A 21,473-nucleotide genomic window follows, 5' to 3' on the forward strand; every position below is an offset into this window, starting at 1 on the left:
TGGTTGGGATTCCATTGTTTTGATCGTGAAAGGTATCCTATTCGGTAATCCTGGTAACGCAATTGAAGATGGTTTACGAGAAAGTGGAAAACGGGTACAATCTTTCTACTTCAGTTGGAATGATGATACCAAGTTTGAGTCTACCCTTCGACAAGCCAAATCAATAAGCCGAAGTAAGTGAATATTTTTTAAAGTTAAAACTGTAGCTTGAATTGGCTGGAATTCTTATTTCTTGCTAAGTAAATGTTTTTGGTTTCATTTTTTTCACGGTGCGCAGTGTCTAGAAGACAGCAGAGTGCGTATAGTCATGCTGCATTTACGAGGCCGACTTAAAAAAAACTCAAATAGTTGTGCTCGCTAAATGGATGCGTAGTCATACAATTTGAAATACCATTTTCACAATATTGTCGGATGCGTATGAACAGTCAGTAAACGATAACAATAACCTGATAAGGGAAGATGAAAACCGTGCGCATATTTCAAAATCTGTTTAACACAAGTTTGAATGCAATCAATAAGTCCAAAAAGCCCAAGCCCCCCCCCCTGCACTAATGTATGAACAAAATTGACGCGTGCGTATCTGCACACGAACGCAAATGTCATACGTGTCTATTCATTTTTTATTTATTTTTTTATAAAGTATAGAGTTTAACTTTCTGCTTTTCTGCTACACAACAAAAGCCGTTTACTTTCCTATTTTCTTTGGCGGCCGAAAATTTACCATCAGCCTTTGTGCTATCAGAATAGAATACAAATTATATCAGAGATTACCCTATATGTGTTTTCCTTAATTGAAGCTTCAAGGATGTGTATTTCCCATTGAGAAATATTTCAATGGAAACACCTATAAATTTATACAAGTATTGTAGAATTAATAAGAATTGTCCATGAAACACTTCCGATGAACGGATGCTTTTCTTGCATATTATAATAAATATCCATGCGTGGCCGAAACAGTTTAGACCTATAAAAAGAGACCCGCTCAGCAGCTTCTGGTTTAGTTTACTTAAGTAAGGCAGGCAGTATGGACAGCGTAAGTCGGCTGTTCCGAAAAGTGCTACTTTTGATTGTGATTTTGGCAACGTGTTCTGGGAATGAAACAATAACTGTAAATGTTGTAGTGATTCTATTCAGAGCTAACTTCATATACGGCGATACCCGTATCTTACCAGCCCTTGAGATTGCCCGTGAAACCATCTCACACCGTGTGGAGAGAGGCGAGTACGCCAACTTTACTCTACGGTGGGTTTACTCGGAACAGGGCTGTAGTCGTGGAAGAGTTGCTTACGCCTCGGGGATTGCAGCGCAACTTTACTTTGAACGGAACGTAGTTGCGTATTTTGGGCCACCGTGCAGTGGCGACATGCAAAGTGTGGCTGACTTTGCTGCCTCGATGAATATACCAATCTTCTCAGGAAGTGCTGGGTCTCATGCATTGGAGAGTAAACTAAGATATCCTACTCTAACTAGTACCGTTAACAAAGTGGGTACGATGGTGTCTTTCATGGAGGAACTGTTGAAGTTCTATGGTTGGGATTCCATTGTTTTGATCGTGAAAGGTATCCTATTCGGTAATCCTGGTAACGCAATTGAAGATGGTTTACGAGAAAGTGGAAAACGGGCACAATCTTTCTACCTCAGTTGGAATGATGATACAAAGTTTGAGTCTACCCTTCGACAAGCCAAATCAATAAGCCGAAGTAAGTGAATATTTGTTAAGTTAAAATTGTAGCTTTAATTGGCTGGAATTCTTATTTCTTGCTTAGTAAATGTTTTTGGTTTCACTATAACGAGATCCTCCTATATTGAAGATGATCTTCGTGATGTTTGAGTACGAGGCTTTATTCTTGAGACACTTCGAAGAGACATTAGATGGAGAGAAATTCAACATGGATGTTATAGTCGGTTTTAAGTGTCTAGTTTTGTCATAGTATTGACTTTCAAGCAGGCTCCTTTCCGAAGACTGCCTGACCATCTCTCTATAATAATGGGTATCTTTCATTGTAGCTGTCTTCTTCACTTTTATTGATCATTTTTCATTCATTCTTTGCAGGAAGTCGAGGTTTTTTATAAATTCGATTCGCACCTATACCTCCCTTGTCATAGGTTCATTTCTCGCAATGGGGGGGGGGGGGGCTTTTAGGAAAACTTACCGTCTTAAGTTCACCGGCGATATTTTCAATTTCATGTTTTTTTTACCTGATTAACAAAACAATTCAATTCAAGACTTTTTTTTTTCTTTGCCTTCTTTGGGCAATAAGTCTTTGTGTAAATAAAGAAGACTAAACCCAATTAAAGTTTTAAAAATTTAACCCGAACGGTTTAACAACAGGTTTTACGTCATTGTAGACGCCTATGTTCCTTAGAAAGCATCATATTCCTTTCACTAACATATTATTTCATAATTGAATTATATTTATTATTAAGAGGTTTTTAAGTCTGGTTCATACGCGCTGTGTTTTCACTGCGTTCGCAGGACGCAGCCTCATTTTGTTCACGTGGCGCAGTGTCTAGAAGACAGCAGAGTGCGTATAGTCATGCTGCATTTACGAGGCCGACTTTAAGAAAAACTCAAATAGTTGTGCTCGCTTAATGGATGTGTATTCATACAATTTGAAATACCATTTTCACAATATTGTCGGATGCGTATGTACAGTCAGTAAATGATAACAATAACCTGATAAGGGAAGATGAAAACCGTGCGCATATTTCAAAATCTGTGTGACACAACTTTGAATGCAATCAGTAAGTCAAAAAAGCCAAGCCCCCCCCCCCTGCACTAATGTATGAACAAAATTGACGCGTGCGTATCTGCACACGAACGCAAATGTCATGCGTGTCTATTCCTTTTTTTTTTTTTTTATAAAGTATAGAGTTTAACTTTCTGCTTTTCTGCTACACAACAAAAGCCGATTACTTTCCTATTTATTTTGGCGGCCGAAAATTGACCATCAGCCTTTGTACTATCAGAAAAGAATACAAATTATATATCAGAGATTACCCTTTACACCTTTTCCTTTATTGAAGCTTCAAGGATGTGTATTCCCCATTGAGAAATATTTCAATGGGAACACGTATAAATTTATACAAGAATTATTGTAGAATTAATCAGAATTGTCCTTGAAACACTTCCGATGAACGGATGCTTTTCTTGCATATTATAGTAAATACCCGTGCGTGGCCAAAACAGTTTAGACCTATAAAAAGAGACCCGCTCAGCAGCTTTTGGTTTAGTTTACTTAAGTAAGGCAGGCAGTATGGACAGCGTAAGTCGGCTGTTCCGAAAAGTGCTACTTTTGATTGTGATTTTGGCAACGTGTTCTGGGAATGAAACAATAACTGTAGATGTTGTAGTGATTCTATTCAGAGCTAACTTCATATACGGCGATACCCGTATCTTACCAGCCCTTGAGATTGCCCGTGAAACAATCTCACACCGTGTGGAGAGAGGCGAGTACGCCAACTTTACTCTACGGTGGGTCTACTCGGAACAGGGCTGTAGTCGTGGAAGAGTTGTTTACGCCTCGGGGATTGCAGCGCAACTTTACTTTGAACGGAACGTAGTTGCGTATTTTGGGCCACCGTGCAGTGGCGACATGCAAAGTGTGGCTGACTTTGCTGCCTCGATGAATATACCAATCTTCTCAGGAAGTGCTGGGTCTCATGCATTGGAGAGTAAACTAAGATATCCTACTCTAACTAGTACCGTTAACAAAGTGGGTACGATGGTGTCTTTCATGGAGGAACTGTTGAAGTTCTATGGTTGGGATTCCATTGTTTTGATCGTGAAAGGTATCCTATTCGGTAATCCTGGTAACGCAATTGAAGATGGTTTACGAGAAAGTGGAAAACGGGTACAATCTTTCTACTTCAGTTGGAATGATGATACCACGTTTGAGTCTATCCTTCGACAAGCCAAATCAATAAGCCGAAGTAAGTGAATATTTGTTAAGTTAAAATTGTAGCTTGAATTAGCTGGAACTCTTATTTCTTGCTAAGTAAATGTTTATGGTTTCACTATAATGAGATCCTCCTATATTGAAGATGATCTTCGTAATGTAGGAGTACTAGGCTCTATTCTTGAGACACTTCGAAGACACATTAGATGGAGAGAAGTTCAAAATTGGTGCTATAGTCGGTTTTTAGTTTTGTCATAGTATTGACTTTCAAGCAGGCTCCTTTCCGAAGCCTGCCTACACAACTCTCTATAATAATGGGTATCTGTCATTGTAGCTTTCTACTACACTTTTATTGAACATTTTTTATTCACTCTTTGCAGGAAGTGGAGGTTTTTGTAAATTCGATTCGCACCTTTACCTCCCTTGTCATAGGTTCATTTCTCGCAAGAGTGGGGGGGGGGGGGGGGCTTCTACGAAAACGTACCGTCTTAAAGGGAAGGTACACGTTTGGTAATTGTCAAAGACCAGTCTTCTCACTTGGTGTATCCCAACATTATCATAAAATAACAAGCCTGTGAAAATTTGGGCTCAATCGGTCATCGAAGTTTCGAGAAAATGATGAAACAAAAAACACCCTTGTTAGACGAGTTTGTTTTCTTTCATATATGAAAAAAAAAATATAGCTAGAAATTTTATTATTTTAGTGACAAAATACCTCTTTCTCAAAAACTACGTTACTTCAGAAGGAGTCGTTTTCCACAATGTTTTATACTACCAACTGCTCTCCAATGCTCGTTACCAAGTCGGTTTTAAAGTTAATATTTGTTTTGAGTAATTACCAAACGTGTACATTCCCTTTAAGTTGACCGGCGATATTTTAAATTTCATGTGTTTTTTATACCTGATTAATAAAACAATTCAATTCAAGACGTTTCTTCTTTTGGCAATAAGTCTTTGTGTAAATAACGAAGACTAAACACAATTAAAGTTTTAAAAATTTAACCTGAACGGTTTAACAATAGGTTTTACGTCATTGTGGACGCCTAAGTTCCTTAGAAAGCATCATGTTCCTTTCACTAACATATTATTTCATAATTGAATTATACTTATTATTAAGAGGTTGTTAAGGCTGGTTCATACGCGCTGTGTTTTCACTGCGTTCGCAGGACGCAGACTCAATGTTTTCACGGTGCGCAGTGTCTAGAAGACAGCAGAGGTCGTATAGTCATGTTGCATTTACGAGGCCGACTTTAAGAAAAACTAAAATAGTTGTGCTCGCTAAATGGATGCGTAGTCATACAATTTGAAATACCATTTTCAAAATTATTTTCGGATGCGTATGCGCAATCAGTAAGTTGATAACAATAACCTGATAATGGAAGATGAAAACCGTGCGCATATTATTTCAAAATCTGTGTAACACAATTTTGATTGATTTAATTAATCAATCAAAAAGCCTAGCCCCCCTGCACTAATTTATTCAAAAAGATTGACGCGTGCGTATCCGCTCACGAACGCAGTTGTCATGCGTGTCTATTAAGGGTTTTTTCTTTATAAAATATTGAGTTTAACTTTCTGTGTTTTTCTGCTACACAGTAAAAGCCGATTACTTTCTGATTTTAATATTGGCGGCCGAAAATTGACCATCAGCCTTTTGTATTATCAGCATAGAGTAAAAATTACATATCAGAGATTACCCTTTACACATTTTCTTTTATTGTAGCTTCAAGGATGTGTATTCCCCATTGAGAAATATTTCAATGGGAACACGTATAAATTTATACAAGTATTGTAGAATTAATAAGAATTGTCCATGAAACACTTCCGATGAACAGATGCTTTTCTTGCATATTATAATAAATACCCGTGCGTGGACAAAACAGTATAGACCTATAAAAAGAGACCCGCTCAGCAGCCTGTGGTTTAGTTTAGTAAGGCAGGCAGGCAGGCAGTATGGACAGCGCAAGTCGGCAGTTGCGAAAAGTGCTACTTTTGATTGTGATTTTGGCAACGTGTTCTGGGAATGAAACAATAACTGTAGATGTTGTAGTGATTCTATCCAGATTTAACTTCATATACGGCGATACCCGTATATTACCAGCCCTTGAGATTGCCCGTGAAACAATCTCACACCGTGTAGAGAGAGGCGAGTACGCCAACTTTACTCTACGGTGGGTTTACTCGGAAAAGGGCTGTAGTCATGGACGAGTTGTCTACGCCTCCGGGGTCGCTGCGCAACTTTATTTTGAACGGAATGTAATGGCGTTTTTCGGGCCACCTTGCGGTGGCGACTTGCAAAGTGTGGCCGACTTTGCTGCTTCGATGAATATACCGATCTTCTCAGGAAGTGCTACATTAAAAGCATTGGAAAACAAATACAGATATCATACACTGACTAATACTGTTTACCAAGTGGGTACCATGGTGTCTTTCATGAAGGAACTGTTGAAGTTCTATGGTTGGGATTCCATTGTTTTGATCGTGAAAGGTATCCTGTTCCGGAACCCCGGTAACGCAATCGAAGATGGTTTACGAGAAAATGGAATACAAGTACAATCTTTCTTCTTTATTTACAATGACGATACCAAGTTTGAGTCAACTCTTCGACAAGCCACATCAATTAGCCAAAGTAAGTGAATCAGTAGGTATGTACGTTGCTGATAGACAAAGGCTCGACTTTACAACGTACCAATATAAATCTTAAGGCAGTGGACACTGTTGGTAATTACTCAAAATAATTATTAGCATAAAACCCTTTTTTGGTTATGAGTAATGGGGAGAGGTTGATAGTATAAAACATTGTGAGAAACGGCTCCCTCTGAGGTAATGTAGTTTTCGAGAAAGAAGTTTTTTGCACGGATTTGATTTCGAGACCTAAGATTCAGAATTTGAGGTCTCAACAAGCATCTGATCACTTTGTGTGACAAGGGTGTTTTTTTCTTTCATTATTATCTCGCAACTTCGACAACCGATAATTTTCACAGGTTTGTTTTTTTATGCATATTTTGAGATACACCAACTGTGAAGACTAGTCTTTGACAATTACCAATAGGTCCAGTGTCTTTAAGACAAGTTGTCGGTATATTAAACAAAGTGCTTTGTATATAATGTCTCGTTCAATCTCTAACATATGCGACCCCTTATAATTCAAGTTCTATTGTGACATCGTAGTATTAGTACCGGCTCTTAGTAAAATGTGTGTCCATTAGTTTCTTTTTGACCAACATTTGTTACTGTCATGGTGAGTAGTTAACGACAACACTAAACTTTCTTATTTGTCTTGGACAATATATTTGTTTTGAAAAATATTTCCAGAGAAAATATAACATTATTTAAAAAAACGACGCTTCGCGCATCCTTACTTTTTGTTAATATAAAGAAATGTGACGGCTGTTTTCTTTTTTGGTCATGGGTTTGTTTGTTTATCGATATCTTTGTGTGTCGAGAGGTTGGATTGAAGTACTTTTTTTATTTATTTTTTATTTTTTTTATTTAATTGTTTTTTTTTTTTTGTTTTTTTTTTTGTTTTTTTGGGGGGGGGTTTACTTTTACTTCTCTTCATTTGATTGTTTAGTTAAAGGATTTGTCAGATAGTTGGTGTTCGAGCAGAAACGTAATGTGTGTGAATTTTCCCCCTGATTTTTTTTTTTTTACTATTTCAAATCCTTAAATAATTGTGATAACTTTGTATTCAGGTTTTTAAAAAGAATGCTAAACTTGACAATGACATGCCGTGTATGTAGCAAGGAAACGAACAAGGAACCCGTTAAAGACAAACTGTATGTAGATAAGACCAATTTAAAATTTAATGAAGGCAACAAAGCCAACAAAATGAGTGAGTTATTACATGGCAGAAATAGAATAGTTCAACATTAAATGCATGCAGGTGTATAGCAATCCATTAAAGACACAAGACAGTATTGGTACTTGTCAAGACCAGTCTTCTCACTTGGTGTATCTCAACATGCATAACATAACAAACCTGTTATATAAGAATTTGAGCTCAATTGGTCGTCGAAGTTGCGAGATAATAATGAAAGAAAAGAAAAAAAAAACTCCCTTGTCACACGAAGTTGTGTGCTTTCAGATGCTTGATTTCGAGACGTCAAAATCTAATTCTGAGGTCTCGACATCAAATTCGTGAAAAACAACTTCTTTCTCGAAAACTACGTCACGTCAGAGGGAGCCGTTTCTCGAAATGTTTTATACTATCAACCTCTCCATTACTCGTTACCAAGTAAGGTTTTATGTTAATAACTATTTTGAGTAATTACCAATTGTGTCCACTGCTGTTAAAGGAGAATGCATGCTTCTATATAAATAAGCCAATTACTTTCAATTCATAATATTTCCCGGTAATTTAAAACAAGTTTGCTCAATTTATTGTCAGAACAAATATTATGTTAGTAACGGTGGTTGTTGTTGCCGTTTTTTATGCGTTAGGTTTTTTTTGTGCCCCACCCCTTAGAAAGTAGTACTTTTCGTTCCGTGTTCAATGAGTTTGACTTTCTGCAATATGCTTCCTCTAAACTTTATCACTTCTAGAGCGTTATTGCATTCCTTTTGATTTCTTCATGACAAAGGTTTGCCCTACAAGTTTCGTTTCTGACCGCTTTACCTTTTCTGTAATGTATCCTCTCTCTATTCTTGTAGGATGTTAACGGACTCTAGATTTGTTGTGTGTGAGAGATTCGGCTCCTTTAAACTCAGAAGGTTTCTGGCGCAACTTAATTTATAATTTTTTTGTACAGTGCTTGCCCCAGATTTATGGCATATGGATGTGGGGAGGAATTATATATGGGATGCAAGACGAATGCGTAGGTTATGTATTAATTTATTAATCAAAGGTGAAATTTTACTTACTACTTCGGTACTACACAACAATTCCATTATTTTTAAAATCATATACATGTTGAGTGCAGGATGAAATGGGACTTTGCAGTAGCTACAGGCTGGTTATGAAAATCTGGATAAACAGAGAAATTAACATGGGTACAATAAGTAAGGTACCGATGGATTTGACCTTAAAACATATATTAGCTTTGTTTTTTACCCATACTAATTAATATTCTTTATCCCCGATGCAAATTTAAAGGCAGTGGACACTATTGGTAATTACTCAAAATAATTATTAGCATAAAACCTTTCTTGGTGACAAGTAATGGGGAGAAGTTGGTGGTATAAAACATTGTGAGAAACAGCTCCCTCTGAAGTGCCATAGTTTTGGAGAAAGAAGTAATTTTCCACGAATTTGATTTCGAGACCTAATTATAACTTTAATGATTATAATTTTTAAATGATTTCTTTCAACACAAGACCCCTCCAGCTATGAAATGGTAAGGCCCAGTCAAGGCCCTCGGGTAAACAACTCCTTATAAGGGAATGCTGTGCGCGTCGCGCGTATCGCGTGATGTGGCACAACTGTCTCGGCCGTTGCTCTCGACCATTGATCTCCATTATACTGGAGATCAATGCTCTCGACCAATAGACTGTGCAAGTCTCGCGCGCACCGGAGCGAGAAAACACGACAACTGAATAACTTAATTTTTTTATGAACAAATCTTTGCTATAATTTTTTCTTAATGCCGAATCTGAACAATAAAAATACCCATTACAGCTTGTTTAAATTAGTTTTAGCTTTTTAAACAAATACACAATTATCGGTTAAAGTCTATGTATAGACAAAAGTAAAACTCTGGGACAAGGATGTTTGTTTGATCTTAAATGTTTTGAAACCCCTTTTGTAAATCTACGCCCGAATGTAAAACTACTGAAAGCTGGTTTATACGCGGACGCACGATGGTCGCAAGGGCGTTAGATAAACGCGTGACGCATTTTAAAGAGGAAGCCGACGCCTAAGCGACCAATGAAAAGGCTTTCCACCCTGCGCGGCCAAAACAAGCGTCTGCGTAAGTTTCGTGATCGGAGATGGGCACAAATTCTTAATTTTTTACAAGTAACCTGACCTGAGGTCAAGTTTAAATATCGGTTTTTCTTCGTTATTATGTTGACTTTATTTTTACTTTTATATATGTTGTTAATGAGTATTACATTTTTAACAACATATGTCATTTTTATGGTCATAAACTATATTAAACTAAAGTAATGGACGAAACAAAATCTCCCCAACGTAAAACTTCGTAAGGTTGGGACCACAATGGTGCGGAAGTTCAAATCTGCGCGAGACTTGCACAGTCTATAGGGATGACGAAACTGCTTATAAGCACAGGTGCAAGCAGGCGTGTCACGCCCATGTTTCAACACTTTTTACTGGTCATAAACAAAGGTGTATACACACCCACGTGACGCGCTCTCCACCCAATAGGAATAGCGAAACTGTCTGAGGTATTGATGAATATACCTTAAAACATGTTTCAATAATCGAATTTCTGCGAAAACCGAATAATTTCATATTGTGACGTGCCGTGATTTGACCCAATAAATCGTCTTGTAGGTCCTTATATGTTTGTATGAGATCGCAGACAGGAGCGAGAAACCATAAAAAGCAGGAATATTATAGATTTGTTTCAGTTGCATTTTGAGCTACGGTACTGCACTGATGATGGTCTTAAACAAATCAGTACTCAATATCCCTGAAGACTTTTTAGTGGTGTTGATCTGCATGACCGCGTTTGCTTGCTGTCGTACTGAGACAGTCACCTGAACGTTGGAATGGGAGGCACTGTTATAACATTCCTCTTGGTGGTTCTATTGATTGGGTTACACACACCAACCTGTTCTGGGTACGTTACAAACAGCTTGAGTATATTTGTGTTCACGTTCAGAAGTGCCAAACATTCGATTTATTCAGAAAGCCGTATCTTACCAGCCCTTGAGATTGCCCGTGAAACCATCTCACACCGTGTCCAGAGAGGCGCGTATGCTAACTTTACTCTACGGTGGGTTTACTCATTCCACGGTTGCAGTCACGGCGTACAGTATGCCGTCGGAGAAGCAGCTCAACTGTATTTTGAAGAAGACGTAGTTGCTTATATTGGGCCTCCTTGCAGTTACCCCCTCTCAAGTGTAGCTGATTTTGCTGCTGCAAAGGGTATACCAATTTTCTCCGGCAGTGCTAGTTCGAGTGAATTGGATGATAAAGTCAGGTATCCAACGTTGACTCAAACGGTGTATAAACCAAGCACAATGGCATCTTTCTTGAGGGGGTTGTTTTACAAGTACGGGTGGAGTTCCTGCGTTGTAATAAACTTTGGACATTTATTCGCTCAACCTGCTTTTGAAATTGAAGATGTGTTGTATGACGCTGGAGTTAGAATCTTTGATATTCGTCTTCAGCCTGACAGTGACTTGGATAATATATTAGAAGAAGCATCTTTGAACAGTCGAGGTAAGTCGTTAAAAATATTTGTTTTACCACCAGAGTAACGTCTAACTTTGCGAGGCGAAACCTATACCCGTCGTAGGCAGGACGGTATCCTGATACAAAAATCTACTCCGCGGTAAAAGAATATAAAGCAAGACAAATTCTTAAAAGAACATAATCGTCCGAGCCAGTAGATACAGTGCTGCAGAAAACCAAATTGTTTATTGATACCTCACCATGCAATGCCTCATATCATATTAGACAGGTTCCGTCCTGCGTAAGATCAAGCTTGTTCGGCATTTTTCCAAAGACAATTTACAAAAGTATATATATATGAGAACAGCAAAATCATCTTTATAATAAAGCTGTCGTAAATGTATGTCTCACCTGTGTTTTGTTGTTGTCATTCAACCACTGGAACATTGAATGAATTAGCGAATGGTTAAACACAAGTCTTTAAAATCATTGACAGTAAAGTATGTCTCATATTTGATATTTGAGCGTCACATGATTATACAGCAAATATTGATTTTGCCTGTTGGTAAAGAATATTGGACAATAGGTTTGGGTTTATAGGTTTATACAGTGATTGTCTACCTTGCACATCGATATTGGATATTGGACATTCCCATGGGTTTGTACAGTAAATGTTTACCCTGTACATCAATATTGGATATTCGTCCTTCACGTAGGTTTGTACAGTGAATGTCTACCCTGTACATCAATATTGGATATTGGACATTCACGTAGGTTTGTACAGTGAATGTTGTCGGATGCGTATGTACAGTCGGTAAATGATAACAATAACCTGATAAGGGAAGATGAAAACCGTGCGCATATTTCAAAATCTGTGTAACACAACTTTGAATGCAATCAATTAATCAAAAAAGCCTAGCCCCCCTGCACTAATGTATGAACAAAATTGACGCGTGCGTATCCGCACACGAACGCAGATGTCATGCGTGTCTATTCAGTTTTTTTTAAACAAAGTATAGAGTTTAACTTTCTGCTTTTCTGCTACACAACAAAAGCCGATTACTTTCCTATTTATTTTGGCGGCCGAAAATTGATCATCAGCTTTTGTACTATCAGAAAAGAGTACAAATTATATATCAGAGATTACCCTTTACACCTTTTCCTTTATTGAAGCTTCATGGATGTGTATTCCCCATTGAAAAACTTCAATGGGAACACGTATAAGTTTATACAAGAATTATTGTAGATTTAGTAAGAATTGACCATGAAACACTTCCGATAAACGGATGCTTTATTCTTGCATGTAATAAATGTCCGTTCGTGGTCAAAACTGATTTCTAGACCTATGCAAAGAGACTTGCTAAGCTTTTGGCTCAGTTTGCTCAAAGTAAGACGACAGTATGGACAGCTTAAGTCGGCTGTTCCGAAAAGTGCTACTTTTGATTGTGATTTTGGCAACGTGTTCTGGGAATGAAACAATAACTGTAGATGTTGTAGTGATTCTATTCAGAGCTAACTTCATATACGGCGATACCCGTATCTTACCAGCCCTTGAGATCGCCCGTGAAATCATCTCACACCGTGTGGAGAGACGCGAGTACGCCAACTTCACTCTACGGTGGGTCTACTCAGCACATGGTTGTAGTCGTGGAAGAGTTGCTTACGCCTCGGGGATTGCTGCGCAACTTTACTTTGAACGGAACGTAGTTGCGTATTTTGGGCCACCGTGCAGTGGCGACATGCAAAGTGTGGCTGACTTTGCTGCCTCGATGAATATACCAATCTTCTCAGGAAGTGCTGGGTCTCATGCATTGAAGAGTAAACTAAGATATCCTACTCTAACTAGTACCGTTAACAAAGTGGGTACGATGGTGTCTTTCATGGAGGAACTGTTGAAGTTCTATGGTTGGGATTCCATTGTTTTGATCGTGAAAGGTATCCTATTCGGTAATCCTGTTAACGCAATTGAAGATGGTTTACGAGAAAGTGGAAAACGGGTACAATCTTTCTACTTCAGTTGGAATGATGATACCAAGTTTGAGTCTACCCTTCGACAAGCCAAATCAATATGTCGAAGTAAGTGAATATTTGTTAAGTTAAAATTGTAGCTTTAATTGACTGGAATTCTTATTTCTTGCTTAGTAAATGTTTTTGGTGTCACTATAACGAGATCCTCCTATATTGAAGATGATCTTCGTGATGTTTGAGTACGAGGCTTTATTCTTGAGACACTTCGAAGAGACAATTAGATGGAGAGAAATTCAACATGGACGTTATAGTCGGTTTTAAGTGTCTAGTTTTGTCATAGTATTGACTTTCAAGCAGGCTCCTTTCCGAAGACTGCCTGACCATCTCTCTATAATAATGAGTATCTTTCATTGTAGCTGTCTACTACACTTTTATTGATCATTTTTCATTCATTCTTTGCAGGAAGTCGAGGTTTTTTATAAATTCGATTCGCACCTATACCTCCCTTGTCATAGGTTCATTTCTCGCAATGGGGGGGGGGGGGGCTTTTAGGAAAACTTACCGTCGTAAGTTCACCGGTTATTTTTTAAATTTCATGTGTTCTTTATACCTGATTAATAAAACAGTTCAATTCAATACGTTTCTTCTTTTGGCAATAAGTCTTTGTGTAAATAACGAAGACTAAACACAATTAAAGTTTTAAAAATTTAACCTGAACGGTTTAACAATAGGTTTTACGTCATTGTGGACGCCTAAATTCCTTAGAAAGCATCATGTTCCTTTCACTAACATATTATTTCATAATTGAATTATACTTATTATTAAGAGGTTTTTAAGGCTGGTTCATACGCGCTGTGTTTTCACTGCGTTCGCAGGACGCAGACTCATTTTTTTCACGGTGCGCAGTGTCTAGAAGACAGCAGAGTGCGTATAGTCATGTTGCGTTTACGAGGCCGACTTTAAGAAAAACTAAAATAGTTGTGCTCGCTAAATGGATGCGTAGTCATACAATTTGAAATACCATTTTCACAATTATTTTCGGATGCGTATGCGCAATCAGTAAGTTGATAACAATAACCTGATAATGGAAGATGAAAACCGTGCGCATATTATTTCAAAATCTGTGTAACACAATTTTGAATGCAATTAATTAATCAATCAAAAAGCCTAGCCCCCTGCACTAATTTATTCAAAAAGATTGACGCGTGCGTATCCGCTCACGAACGCAGATGTCATGCGTGTCTATTAAGGGTTTTTTTCTTTATAAAATATTGAGTTTAACTTTCTGTGTTTTTCTGCTACACAGTAAAAGCTGATTACTTTCGGATTTTAATATTGGCGGCCGAAAATTTACCATCAGCCTTTGTGCTATCAGAATAGAATACAAATTACATATCAGAGATTACCCTTTACACATTTTCTTTTATCTTAGCTTCAAGGATGTGTATTCCCCATTGAGAAATATTTCAATGGGAACACGTATAAATTTATACAAGTATTGTAGAATAAATAAGAATTGTCCATGAAACACCTCCGATGAACAGATGCTTTTCTTGCATATTATAATAATACCCGTGCGTGGCCAAAACAGTATAGACCTATAAAAAGAGACCCGCTCAGCAGCCTGTGGTTTAGTTTAGTAAGGCAGGCAGGCAGGCAGTATGGACAGCGCAAGTCGGCAGTTGCGAAAAGTGCTACTTTTGATTGTGATTTTGGCAACGTGTTCTGGGAATGAAACAATAACTGTAGATGTTGTAGTGATTCTATTCAGAGCTAATTTCATATACGGCGATACCCGTATCCTACCAGCCCTTGAGATTGCCCGTGAAACAATCTCACACCGTGTAGAGAGAGGCGAGTACGCCAACTTTACTCTACGGTGGGTTTACTCGGAACAGGGCTGTAGTCGTGGAAGAGTTGCTTACGCCTCGGGGATTGCTGCGCAACTTTACTTTGAACGGAACGTAGTTGCGTATTTTGGGCCACCGTGCAGTATCGACATGCAAAGTGTGGCTGACTTTGCTGCCTCGATGAATATACCAATCTTCTCAGGAAGTGCTGGGTCTCATGCATTGGAGAGTAAACTAAGATATCCTACTCTAACTAGTACCGTTAACAAAGTGGGTACGATGGTGTCTTTCATGGAGGAACTGTTGAAGTTCTATGGTTGGGATTCCATTGTTTTGATCGTTAAAGGTATCCTATTCGGTAATCCTGGTAACGCAATTGAAGATGGTTTACGAGAAAGTGGAAAACGGGTACAATCTTTCTACTTCAGTTGGAATGATGATACCATGTTTGAGTCTACCCTTCGACAAGCCAAATCAATAAGCCGAAGTAAGTGAATATTTGTTAAGTTAAAATTGTAGCTTGAATTAGCTGGAATTCTTATTTCTTGCTAAGTAAATGTTTATGGTTTCACTATAATGAGATCCTCCTATATTGAAGATGATCTTCGTAATGTAGGAGTACGAGGCTCTATTCTTGAGACACTTCGAAGACACATTAGATGGAGAGAAGTTCAAAATTGGTGTTATAGTCGGATTTTAGTTTTGTCATAGTATTGACTTTCAAGCAGGCTCATTTCCGAAGCCTGCCTACACAATTCTCTATAATGGGTATCTGTCATTGTAGCTTTCTACTACACTTTTATTGAACATTTTTCATTCACTCTTTGCAGGAAGTCGAGGTTTTTGTAAATTCGATTCGCACCTATACCTCCCTTGTCATAGGTTCATTTCTCGCAAGAGTGGGGGGGGGGGGCTTCTACGAAAACGTACCGTCTTAAAGGGAAGGTACACGTTTGGTAATTGTCAAAGACCAGTCTTCTCACTTGGTGTATCCCAACGTTATCATAAAATAACAAGCCTGTGAAAATTTGGGCTCAATCGGTCATCGAAGTTGCGAGAAAATGATGAAACAAAAAACACCCTTGTTAGACGAGTTTGTTTTCTTTCATATATGAAAAAAAATATATAGCTAGAAGTCTTTTATTATTTTAGTGACAAAATACCTCTTTCTCAAAAACTACGTTTGTTCAAAGGGTGTCGTTTTCCCACAATGTTTTATACTACCAACTGCTCTCCAATGCTCGTTACCAAGTCGGTTTTAAAGTTAATATTTGTTTTGAGTAATTACCAAACGCTTACCTTCCCTTTAAGTTCACCGGCGATATTTTAAATTTCATATGTTTTTATACCTGATTAATAAAACAATTCAACTCAAGACTGTTCTTCTTTTGGCAATAAGTCTTTGTGTAAATAAGGAAGACTAAACACGGTTATAGTTTAAAAAATTTAACCTGAACGGTTGAACAACAGGTTTTACGTCATTGTGGACGCCTAAGTTGCTTAGAAAGCATCATGTTCCTTTCACTTTCATATTATTTAATACTTGAACAAATTTATTATTGAGAGGTTTCAAGGCTGGTTCATACTCACTGTGTTTTCACTGCGTTCGCAGGACGCAGACTCATTTTTTTCACGGTGCGCAGTGTCTAGAAGACAACAGAGTGCGTATAGTCATGTTGCATTTACGAGGCCGACTTTAAAAAAAACTAAAATAGTTGTGCTCGCTAAATGGATGCGTAGTCATACAATTTGAAATACCATTTTCACAATTATTTTCGGATGCGTATGCGCAATCAGTAAGTTGATAACAATAACCTGATAATGGAAGATGAAAACCGTGCGCATATTATTTCAAAATCTGTGTAACACAATTTTGAATGCAATTAATTAATCAATCAAAAAGCCTAGCCCCCTGCACTAATTTATTCAAAAAGATTGACGCGTGCGTATCCGCTCACGAACGCAGATGTCATGCGTGTCTATTAAGGGTTTTTTTCTTTATAAAATATTGAGTTTAACTTTCTGTGTTTTTCTGCTACACAGTAAAAGCTGATTACTTTCGGATTTTAATATTGGCGGCCGAAAATTTACCATCAGCCTTTGTGCTATCAGAATAGAATACAAATTACATATCAGAGATTACCCTTTACACATTTTCTTTTATCTTAGCTTCAAGGATGTGTATTCCCCATTGAGAAATATTTCAATGGGAACACGTATAAATTTATACAAGTATTGTAGAATAAATAAGAATTGTCCATGAAACACCTCCGATGAACGGATGCTTTTCTTGCATATTATAATAATACCCGTGCGTGGCCAAAACAGTATAGACCTATAAAAAGAGACCCGCTCAGCAGCCTGTGGTTTAGTTTAGTAAGGCAGGCAGGCAGGCAGTATGGACAGCGCAAGTCGGCAGTTGCGAAAAGTGCTACTTTTGATTGTGATTTTGGCAACGTGTTCTGGGAATGAAACAATAACTGTAGATGTTGTAGTGATTCTATTCAGAGCTAATTTCATATACGGCGATACCCGTATATTACCAGCCCTTGAGATTGCCCGTGAAACAATCTCACACCGTGTAGAGAGAGGCGAGTACGCCAACTTTACTCTACGGTGGGTTTACTCGGAAAAGGGCTGTAGTCATGGACGAGTTGTCTACGCCTCCGGGGTCGCTGCGCAACTTTATTTTGAACGGAATGTAATGGCGTTTTTCGGGCCACCTTGCGCTGGCGACTTGCAAAGTGTGGCCGACTTTGCTGCTTCGATGAATATACCGATCTTCTCAGGAAGTGCTACATTAAAAGCATTGGAAAACAAATACAGATATCATACACTGACTAATACTGTTTACCAAGTGGGTACCATGGTGTCTTTCATGAAGGAACTGTTGAAGTTCTATGGTTGGGATTCCATTGTTTTGATCGTGAAAGGTATCCTGTTCCGGAACCCCGGTAACGCAATCGAAGATGGTTTACGAGAAAATGGAATACAAGTATAATCTTTCTTCTTTACTTACAATGACGATACCAAGTTTGAGTCAACTCTTCGACAAGCCACATCAATTAGCCAAAGTAAGTGAATCAGTAGGTATGTACGTTGCTGATAGACAAAGGCTCGACTTTACAACGTACCAATATAAATCTTAAGGCAGTGGACACTGTTGGTAATTACTCAAAATAATTATTAGCATAAAACCTTTTTTGGTTATGAGTAATGGGGAGAGGTTGATAGTATAAAACATTGTGAGAAACGGCTCCCTCTGAGGTAATGTAGTTTTCGAGAAAGAAGTTTTTTGCACGGATTTGATTTCGAGACCTAAGATTCAGAATTTGAGGTCTCAACAAGCATCTGATCACTTTGTGTGACAAGGGTGTTTTTTTCTTTCATTATTATCTCGCAACTTCGACAACCGATAATTTTCACAGGTTTGTTTTTTTATGCATATTTTGAGATACACCAACTGTGAAGACTAGTCTTTGACAATTACCAATAGGTCCAGTGTCTTTAAGACAAGTTGTCGGTATATTAAACAAAGTGCTTTGTGTATAATGTCTCGTTCAATCTCTAACATATGCGACCCCTTATAATTCAAGTTCTATTGTGACATCGTAGTATTAGTACCGGCTCTTGGTAAAATGTGTGTCCATTAGTTTCTTTTTGATCAACATTTGTTACTGTCATGGTGAGTAGTTAACGACAACACTAAACTTTCTTATTTGTCTTGGAAAATATATTTGTTTTGAAAAATATTTCCAGAGAAAATATAACATTATTTAAAAAAACGACGCTTCGCGCATCCTTACTTTTTGTTAATATAAAGAAATGTGACGGCTGTTTTCTTTTTTGGTCATGGGTTTGTTTGTTTATCGATATCTTTGTGTGTCGAGAGGTTGGATTGAAGTATTTTTTTTATTTATTTTTTTTTTTTTTATTTAATTGTTGTTTTTTTTGTTGTTGTTTTTTTTTATTTTTTGGGGGGGGGGTTTACTTTTACTTCTCTTCATTTGATTGTTTAGTTAAAGGATTTGTCAGATAGTTGGTGTTCGAGCAGAAACGTAATGTGTGTGAATTTTCCCCCTGATTTTTTTTTTTTTTACTATTTCAAATCCTTAAATAATTGTGATAACTTTGTATTCAGGTTTTTAAAAAGAATGCTAAACTTGACAATGACATGCCGTGTATGTAGCAAGGAAACGAACAAGGAACCCGTTAAAGACAAACTGTATGTAGATAAGACCAATTTAAAATTTAATGAAGGCAACAAAGCCAACAAAATGAGTGAGTTATTACATGGCAGAAATAGAATAGTTCAACATTAAATGCATGCAGGTGTATAGCAATCCATTAAAGACACAAGACGGTATTGGTACTTGTCAAGACCAGTCTTCTCACTTGGTGTATCTCAACATGCATAACATAACAAACCTGTTATATAAGAATTTGAGCTCAATTGGTCGTCGAAGTTGCGAGATAATAATGAAAGAAAAGAAAAAAAAACTCCCTTGTCACACGAAGTTGTGTGCTTTCAGATGCTTGATTTCGAGACGTCAAAATCTAATTCTGAGGTCTCGACATCAAATTCGTGAAAAACAACTTCTTTCTCGAAAACTACGTCACGTCAGAGGGAGCCGTTTCTCGAAATGTTTTATACTATCAACCTCTCCATTACTCGTTACCAAGTAAGGTTTTATGTTAATACATATTTTGAGTAATTACCGATTGTGTCCACTGCTGTTAAAGGAGAATGCATGCTTCTATATAAATAAGCCAATTACTTTCAATTCATAATATTTCCCGGTAATTTAAAACAAGTTTGCTCAATTTATTGTCAGAACAAATATTATGTTAGTAACGGTGGTTGATGTTGCCGTTTTTTATGCGTTAGGTTTTTTTTGTGCCCCACCCCTTAGAAAGTAGTACTTTTCGTTCCGTGTTCAATGAGTTTGACTTTCTGCAATATGCTTCCTCTAAACTTTATCACTTCTAGAGCGTTATTGCATTCCTTTTGATTTCTTCATGACAAAGGTTTGCCCTACAAGTTTCGTTTCTGACCGCTTTACCTTTTCTGTAATGTATCCTCTCTCTATTCTTGTAGGATGTTAACGGACTCTAGATTTGTTGTGTGTGAGAGATTCGGCTCCTTTAAACTCGGAAGGTTTCTGGCGCAACTTAATTTATAATTTGTTTGTACAGTGCTTGCCCCAGATTTATGGCATATGGATGTGGGGAGGAATTATATATGGGATGCAAGACGAATGCGTAGGTTATGTATTAATTTATTAATCAAAGGTGAAATTTTACTTACTACTTCGGTACTACACAACAATTCCATTATCTTTAAAATCATATACAGCAGTAGCTACAGGCTGGTTATGAAAATCTGGATAAACAGAAAACTTAACATGGGTACAATAAGTAAGGTACCGATGGATTTGACCTTAAAACATATATTAGTTTTGGTTTTTACCCATACTAATTAATATTCATTATCCCCGATGCAAATTTAAAGGCAGTGGACACTATTGGTAATTACTCAAAATAATTATTAGCATAAAACCTTTCTTGGTGACAAGTTATGGGGAGAAGTTGGTGGTATAAAACATTGTGAGAAACAGCTCCCTCTGAAGTGCCATAGTTTTGGAGAAAGAAGTAGTTTTCCACGAATTTGATTTCGTGACCTCAAGTTTAGAACTTGAGGTCTCGAAATCAACCATCTAAACGCATACTACTTCGTGTGACAAGGGTGTTTTCTTCTTTCATTATTATCTCGCAAATTTGATGACCGATTTTCACAGGTTTGTTATTTTATGCATATGTTGAGATACACCAACTGTGAATGCTAGTCTTTGACAATTACCAATAGTGTCCACTGCCTTTAACACATATATTAAGGGAATCAATGTGTGGTGAAGAGGTTTTCAACTAGGCCTGGTTCTTGATAATTTTACCGAGACGAAGTCGAGGTAAATTATCAAGAACCACGCCTCTGCGGGTTTAAACCACTAGTTGAAAACCGATTCAACACACTTTGATTCCCATTCATAAATACCTTTTCGATCAAAAAACATCAACACTTAGGGTCAAAAAGTAAAATAAATGCAAAAATTATAATTTTCGCGTGATGTGGCACAACTGTCTCGGCCGTTGCTCTCGACCAATAGGAATTAAGAAACTGCGTATAAGCACAGGTGCAAACGGGCGTGTCACGCCCATGTTTCAACACTTTTTACTGGTCATAAACAAAGGTTTATACACACCCACGTGACGCGCTCTCCATCCAATAGGAATAGCGAAACTGTCTGAGGTATTTATCTGCGAAAACCTAATAATTTCATATTGTGACGTGCCGTGATTTGACCCAATAAATTGTCTTGTAGGTCCTTATATGTTTGTATGAGATTGCAGACAGGAGCGAGAAACCATAAAAAGCAGGAATATTATAGATTTGTTTCA

The 21,473-nt window shown here is 37.6% G+C and overlaps 1 protein-coding gene across 1 annotated transcript in view; it reads left to right on the forward strand.

The window, feature by feature from the left end:
- The first annotated feature begins 1,492 nt into the window (after window positions 1–1,492).
- LOC139937392 (atrial natriuretic peptide receptor 1-like) overlaps window positions 1,493–21,473 on the forward strand; it is a 44,559-nt gene continuing 24,578 nt past the window's right edge. The window contains exons 1-2 of the mRNA XM_071932515.1: window positions 1,493–1,665; window positions 11,204–11,247. Coding sequence (XP_071788616.1) covers window positions 1,493–1,665; window positions 11,204–11,247 — 217 coding nt within the window. The remainder of the gene's footprint in view (window positions 1,666–11,203; window positions 11,248–21,473) is intronic.

Source organism: Asterias amurensis, chromosome 5 (genome assembly GCF_032118995.1).
Source record: "Asterias amurensis chromosome 5, ASM3211899v1".
NCBI lineage: Eukaryota > Metazoa > Echinodermata > Asteroidea > Forcipulatida > Asteriidae > Asterias > Asterias amurensis.